Source organism: Hydractinia symbiolongicarpus, chromosome 13, assembly GCF_029227915.1.
Source record: "Hydractinia symbiolongicarpus strain clone_291-10 chromosome 13, HSymV2.1, whole genome shotgun sequence".
In the NCBI taxonomy this organism is placed as follows: Eukaryota; Metazoa; Cnidaria; class Hydrozoa; order Anthoathecata; family Hydractiniidae; genus Hydractinia; species Hydractinia symbiolongicarpus.
In genome coordinates, this window is record NC_079887.1 from 10,183,394 (window position 1) to 10,191,581 (window position 8,188).

Consider the following 8,188-nt stretch of genomic DNA (forward strand, 5'->3'; position numbering starts at 1 on the left):
TTACTGTATGTACTTTATATTTCATTTATGTAATGACAAATTTTGACAACAAATTGATCTGATCTCTCTAATTTTACCAAGTGTTTCACAAAACGGTTCATTATTTCACTGCTACACTCCTAAATAGAAAATGATTTGATTCTTTAGCTTTAATTTGACACTGGTAAAATCAAAATGTAGATATAACTAGCAATTATTTGTATAAACATAACATTGATAACTTTGTCCACCACAAGACAAACAACATTATCCACCACATATTTACTTGATAAAAATTCTCTCTACTTTAAATTATCGAGCAGTGATGCTGGTGTACCAAAAGAATATTGTACTCTCCACAACAAGTTTTTTCATAAAAACACATATCCAACTTGGAAGCCTTTAATCTCAAGCAGACAAAGAATTTGCTTTGGCTAATTAAACTTCTGTCTGGAAAATTAAAGGAGACACAACTAAAACCAGATGCAGCTACACGCAACTTGGTACATACAAATGGCAACAACTGATAAATCAAACTTTTTCCATAAGGCGTAGGAAACACACACAACGTATCTACTTCATTTAACACATTTAGTAGAGCCTGTAACTCCTTTGGCTTGATAAAAAATTTTAAGCTAGCCAGTGCTTTTGAAACGGTATTTGTTACATCTGCTAATGTCGCCGTGTTGAAAGTAATGATTTATTAGCTCAGTTTAAAAAAGTCAGTCTCACCACAATATAATAAATGTGCGTAATATAATTATTTCTTTAGAAAGCGTAGCCACAGACTACAACACTTTATGTAATTATTCTGAGGGAACATAAACCAATTAGACAGAGGGAGTCAATTTCTGACTGCAGGTTGGACCTGTCTCTATTTTCAGGGCAATAGCGAAAGTTGGATTGGCTAGGAATGCACATGTTTCCTTCACGCTTCGTCACATGCACAGCAAATATACGTAGGGATCGTCTCGAAATGTTAGTACAAAGTTCGTATAATTCGTATAAAAAACTTTGTATCGAGTTATTAAATCTTTCGTATCATTTTATTTTTAATACAAAAATTTGCTTATACAAAGTTTGTTTATTAGCTATAAAAATAAAGTCTTTATATTGAAATTTTTTCTACACTAAAAAGTTTGTTTTGTTATACGAACTTTGTTTATTTTAATTGGATGGTTAAGGTCTTTATATTAAAATGTTTTTTAATAAAGACTTTAATTAACGAAATTAACATTAACGAAATTGGTTTAACAAATATTCACGTTATTACGTGTCTTATATCATAAAAAAAACTTTTTGTTTAGATCACTTCCAAAAATAAAGAAGGCTTTTGTGACATTTTCAATTTCTGACTTTAAAGTAGGCTGGAAGTGACAATTTTTGACTTATCAAACTTTGGTTGGTGTTAAACTCAGGACACGTACTTTAGCAATAGGGCCGTGAAGGAGCAATAAAAATTGACTTACTCTACTTCATTTTATGCATAGGTAATGCAAGTGACTTTTTTTGACTTACTTTTGGATTTGACTTACCACATAGCTGCACTAGGATGGGCAATTATAAGATGTTACTTTAGTTTTTTTAAGGGAAAAATTCTGTCATTTTATCCTGGACGGGTTAAAGTGAATAGTGAGTGATCATTTTTGACTTACTTTTAAGGTTATATGTGCCAAAATATGACTTACTTTCTATTTTCCATAGCAGACAAAATACTTGATAGGTTGGTTATATTTTTTCTTGCACACTTCTTACTTTGTCTACTATTAAGGCCACCACACAATGTTTTAAAGATACAAGTGACTTTATTTGACTTACTGTTATTATTTTTGTGGAACATTTTTTGATAATTTTAAACATTTTTAGTGATAAATCAGTGCTAGAACCTTTAATTATTAGTTATAAAAATAAGTTTTTATGACCAAATGCATGTGTCATTTATTGACTTACTCTTTGTTTATTTATGATAAGTGACTATGAGATCCTTATCTTTTTTCTAATGAATTTTTGTTTTATTTCACAAGAATTTATAGTTTTAATTAGTTTTTGAGCATATTGTATATATTCTGTAGTAAGTTAAAAAAAAAGCACCTTTAGTGTTGCCTAAAAGCTAATTTCATTAATGAACCCAGATACCGATAGTACTTCATAACATAGTTTGACAACAAATATATCTTTTTTTTGGGGAGGGGATTGAGTTTTAGGCTTAGTGGTTCATAGAAACTGACCAAAAGTAAGTCAAATAAAGGCACTTTATTATATTATTTTGTTTCTTAAACTATGTCTTAGGTTTAGGTTCCCAGCAATAATTTAAATAATAACTTAATTTGAATATTTTTGACTTACTTTAACCATACCTAGTCATTTTCTGTAGTAAGTCAAAATATAGCACCTCTATTACAACTTTCAAACTTATCAATCAATTTATATAGGCTGCTTCTATCTGTGATAAAAAATTTTAAACTAAAATAACCAGGTAAGGCAATTTTATGCACATATTTTAATTTTTAGGGTCTTAAATAATTGTTGAAAAGTAAGTCAAGAAAAAGCACAATTCCCTCCAAAAATTTGGTCACCTTTATATATTTGCACATATGTCAAGGTATAAGGTTTAAGTTTCCATGAATATTTTAAAGAAATATGTAATGTGAATGTTTTTGACTTACTTTAACTATACCTAGTCATTTTCTGTAGTAAGTCAAAAAATAGCACCTCTATCGCAATTTTTAAGCCATACACCAATTTAAATAGGCTATTTCTACCTGTGATAAATATTTTAGGCTAAAATAACCAAGTAAGTCAATTTTATGCACATTTTCAATTTTTTGGCCTTTTTTAGAAAAAAAAAAAATGTCACACTATTTTTGGAACTGATCTTTACAAGTTTATTGCACTATTGTCACTGCATCTTATTTTGAAAAAAAAACCTCATTTTGTTAGATTAAATAATATGTTTTAAAATATTGCTTCCACTTAAATCAGATAAAATAAATTTAAATAATATTGCTTGGCTATCATTGCGTATTATTTCACGTTTTTCTTCAAGAATATCCTATAAGAATATCGAGGATGTAAAACGGGTGAAAAGTAAAGAATATTTTAAGAATAAACCAAGCTTCAACTTTAAGGATAGATTTCAAATTTTGTATAAAATGCAAACTTTTTATTCTTTTTAATAATAACAACTTTGACTTTGTTACGCGTTGCAACTATGAAGGCTGATTATATATGTTTTTAAGGTTGCATGCATGTTTTTTTTATGTTTGTTTATCCTGTCAAGGCACAATTCTATTGGTGAATAGGTAAAAATATTTTTTTTTTATTTATTTTTTTGTAATAAAAATAACAAACTGTGCTAACTGTATTTTGTAATGCTCTTTACGGAAATTGCTATTTCGGGAATCAGACAGCTACTCTCAAACGTATTAGGTCCAAAAATTGGTTATGACGCTTTGGCTAATTGGAGCAATGACTGCATGATTTGTCAGTGCATTTCACAAACTCTAACTGGTATGCTTTACGATTAGCGTGTCTGACCGAAAAGGAATAAATTTCTGCGAGTTCTGAATAACCAGGGGTTTCATTCCTTCTTAGACGCATTCGAAAAATCATTTTTTTTAAAAGTGGTATAGTCAGTGCATCTAATCGTTGCGCACTTGATAGAAAATTTTCGTAAAACTTCGAAAAACAGTAGCGTAACCGAAGATGCGACAAAAAATATGATAAAAAATAGAAGTGGCGAATGTAACAAGTAACAGAATCGCTCGATATCCCACAAAAACTTAGCGAAACCGGTTTTTTATCGCAAGACAGCGTGCGCAATGATTTCCGTCCAGAATCACAAATTGTTGCGCACTTGCCGTATATTTTTGCGCACTTGCGCAACTATTCGTGACTATTTGCGGCCGGCAGCGCAAGTAATTGTGATCATTTGCGACCAATATTATGTATTTCTTATTTCTTATTTCAGGTTCTCAACATGCCTTGAACACGCAATTATCATGATTGCAGAAACTATTCAACTCTCTCAGCAGTCCTCAGGTTTTATCAACCTCGTTCCCGTTAATCGCGCAAAGCATTTTGTTAGTTCAGAAAACGAGACAGTTTAAATGGAATAACTTCCAGAAAAGAAGCTAACTAATTATTTTTATTTTCAGAACACAAAAATAAATTATAATGTTCTTGGAGGTCCAGCTTGTGGACCAAACTATATAATTTTCGAAGTGCTTGATGGTCATGCACTTCAACCTTTCTCTTAGAGCGATATGATGCCGTGGACAGAGATACCACTCGCAACGGTCCAGCGATTATTTGGTGAATTGGCACGATATCCTGATCTATTTCATCAATGGGATTCTTTTCAAAAATGTTGTCATCGAGGTCAACTGTTTTCTGCTTTAAGAAATCAAAACTTATCGCTTGAACTGTCCCCTTTACATCTTGACGCCACTGCCGTAATGCTCTTCCTACGAACATTGATTTTCTTCGTCGTGGATCAATATAAACTACCGCATAGTAAATCTCTTCGTTTTCGAAATACTCTGCACTTGCCGAGATCTGTAGTGAAGCCCAGGATTTGAATATGATATTATTCAGAGCATCTTCTACATCTTTAGGAGGCTCAATTTTGTTTCCTTCATCTTTTGACATGCTGTCTTCGTCATCGTCATCATCTTCTTCCAACTCACTCTCCCAGGCACTAATCTAGAAATTGGAGGCAGCGTACCTATGCTTACAAAAAGGGCAGTGGAAAAAATGGCCCCCACCATGGTTGGGGGCCAAAAAAAATTTGGGGTTTGTGAACGCTCTAGAATGGCTAATATAGCATTTCCCAGGCTTATTTTGATAACATTCAACCAAGTTGTTTCTTCTCATCAGTACTTGTTTCCATTAGTATTCATTTAGAAACACAAAGCACAAGCCCAACTACATCACAACCATCAACGATAGTCGACGAAACAGTCACGCCGACTACGCCGTTGCCGGTACCATTATGAACGAACGAAGAAACAATGATTGCGTGATTAGCAAAATACTGACCACAGTCCCTTTCTTAAATTGTACTCAAATTACAACAAAGTATATTATGCATAAATCTTTCACGAAATGTAAACATGGCAGCGCACACAAGTTTCTTCGCGAAGATAAGTATATGTTACGTGAAGATTGTTGACGCTGTGGTATATTTTCCTTTAGGGCACCGTGAGTGAAAAAAGGGCACTTCATATCAGAAAAAGGGCACTAAATCTTGGGATTTATTGCTTCTGTATCGCCCCACCCCTGGCCAGACCTCGTTTTTGAGGTTTTCAGGGAAAAATAAAATTTCTGATTTTTTTTCTCTATAGGGCAGCGTCCGAATACCGGACGCTCTTTTGCTCTAGATTAGTGCCTGCTCTCCTCTTCCTCTTCTTCAACCACACTTTCCTCCCCTGGGTCAAATTTTCCATCAAATTCATTCTGATCTTCATCTTCCTGGTCATCATCTTGGTCTTCTATATCTTTCTTTTGTCCTCTAACTTTCGCCCCACTTATTTTCTTCTCTTCTCCTTCCTTATTTTTAAGCAACTTTACTTTTTTTTTACTGTTTTTCTTTTCGCTTTTCTTGTTAAGAATTTCTTGCAGAAGTTCTGCATCGCTAACTACAGTAGCAGCCAAGTTAATTTTGCGTCTTTTGTTCACACCAGGTTTTTCCATAGGCTTGATCTTGTTTAAGAAAAGCTCCTCGAACGACTTATTTACTATTGGCGCAGTAGTTGGTGTTGGTGTTGATGCCACTGGTTCAAGCTTCCAGCCGTTGGGTACCCACTGAAAACCTAATGGAGCATCAAAGGGGAACGGGCCAATAGTATCCATCACTTGTTTAGAAAAATGTTTAGCTGATGAATGAATTTCTGTAGGAGTATTGTTGCTACACATTTTCGACCCACTTGCTTAAGGTGTCGATATTTTGGTTTCTGTTGATGTGTTATCTACAGCGAACTCTACATTACTATCTGTCAAAGGTTTTTTGACTGCTTTTGGTGCGTCTTTTCCACTGTTACAGGTTGTCCAGTCAAGGGAGGGTTTTCCCGAAGCAACCCACTCATCATAGCGATGGACAAGTCGCACGTCAAAGCGAGAAGTATCGTATTTCTCGCGGTTGAGAGGCCAGATTCCAGTGGATTCGAAACCTACCTTTACATTTCCCTCGTTCATTCCTTCATGCCATACAGTGGCTAAAAGATTGACAAATTCAGGTTTATCGACCTTTTTCACCAATCCAAAACGATTAATTCTTTCGTTCAGCAAGTTCTCCCAGGATCGTTTTAGTGGCCCAAAACAGCGCTTGTCGAGGGGCTGAAGTATATCCGTAACGTGTGGTGGGAACTTTAACAGATGGATATTTTGATCCAAAGCTTTCTGGATCACTGGTATGGAAATGTGACTCATGTGTCCGTCATAAAGCAACAACATTGGTCTAGCAGCATTTTGGTCAGAAAACTTATCAAACCAATCTGCGAACGTGATTGTATCCATCCATCCATTTGGTATGACAGCGTAAAATGTATTTGGTAGACCATTTTCGCCTCTCCAAGTTGACTGAAAGTTTTTACCTTGAAATATGATAAAAGGGTCAAGAACTTTACCAGCAGCGTTGCATACAGCCATCGTTGTTATATTTTCCCTCCTGGCCCCAAATGATAGCTTAAACGCTGGTTGGTTTGTTGGACCTATCACCTAAAGAGGAAGCATATTGAAATAATATATATATACCCTGTTAATACTCAGAAGGGAAGTTATGAAAAGTCGTTGCATTAAGACAAAGAATAATTACTAAGTCAAACCTTACCTTCGATTTTGCGGGGTCGGTAGGAAATCCAGACTCATCACAGTTCCAAATATTTTCTGGCTTTATTCCAGGATTTGCTTTCAAAATCCCCTCTAGCTTGTCGTAAAAATCGTAAATTACGAAAGGGTTGGCAGTATTTGACTTTCTCGAAATGCAAATCATTGATGCTTTTTTCAGAGAAAGTCGATTCCTCTTCATAAATAACTTCATCCAAGTCCTTCCAGGGCGATTTGACACGAATGGTGTGTTGATGTCATTGACAGTCACGTACTGCTTCACTAACTCCTGAAAAAAAGAAAACTTGATAAATAAAATCAAGCAAGGAAACAAGATGAATTATATTAAAGTGTACTATGAAATATTTACTCGTATCTCCACTAATGTTGGACTGAATCCGTTTTCACAAACTATAGCGATACACTTTCTCAATTCGATCTCCTCCTGCTCACTAAACACACATTTTCGACCAGCTTTGGAAAGTGACCTTCCTTTATCTACCTTCTTTAAGCGAAAGCGAAGCGAAGATTCAGCAACTTTACACTAAAAAGAAATTTATATAAAATAAAAAAAACAAGGAGAAATAATGAAACTTATTGCCCTATTATCAAACTTGCACCCCCGTACTTTTGACGAAGGTTATGTTTATATACCTCTTTCGCAATAGAACGGAGTGAAGAAGTTGAAGACTTATATAACGCCAATGCTTTCTGCATATCATCCTCTGTCCACGGAGTCTCAATCTTTCTCTTAACTTTGTTATTTGGCATGTTTGTAATTAAAATACCAATTAAATTCCTTGTATACGTTTAAAATGACTAACAACTTTAAAAACACGTCTGTACCTGAACTGTTTTTGTTTAGGAATGAATCTGATGCATTCATGCTCAATTTCGAATTCAAAAAAAAGGCGCCATTCGAAACTATTTATATAGCAAACCCTATTGGTAGGATGTTGCATAAGGGTGCGCAATAAAATGTGACCCACAAGCGGATTGTGACGCGAATTATTGCGCAGCTGTTTTCTCAATTCGGCCACGGGTTTACATGAAAATAACTATTTACATGGGTAATCGAGACTATGTTGCGTCATTTCAACAAAAAAACATTTTAAAGATGGCGGCCGACGAAGCTAGTTGACAAAGTTTCGTGGGACCACGTGGAAGTATTTATTTAATCACTTCTTCATTTCAAGTACTAAATATTGTTTTTCTGAAAGTATGCCGGTTTGTTAAGTGTTGAAATTGTATTATTTTCAAAGCCAGATCATTTTCACTTCGTTTCATATCATAAACAGCTTTTATAGGTGCAGGGGATCCATGCAATTGGTGAATATTCTTCCCCTGCGCAACGATTCGCGGTGCGCAACGATTAGATGCACTA

At 34.7% G+C, this 8,188-nt stretch overlaps 1 protein-coding gene across 1 annotated transcript; it reads right to left on the minus strand.

Moving 5' to 3' along the window:
• Positions 1–5,910: 5,910 nt before the first annotated feature.
• Positions 5,911–8,188, minus strand: LOC130623057 (uncharacterized). The gene is made up of 2 exons (XM_057438561.1): positions 7,175–8,188; positions 5,911–7,093 (listed from the first exon to the last, which is right to left on the minus strand). The coding sequence occupies exon 2, from the start codon at positions 6,625–6,627 to the stop codon at positions 5,911–5,913; it is 717 nt and encodes a 238-aa protein (XP_057294544.1). The 5' UTR covers positions 6,628–7,093; positions 7,175–8,188.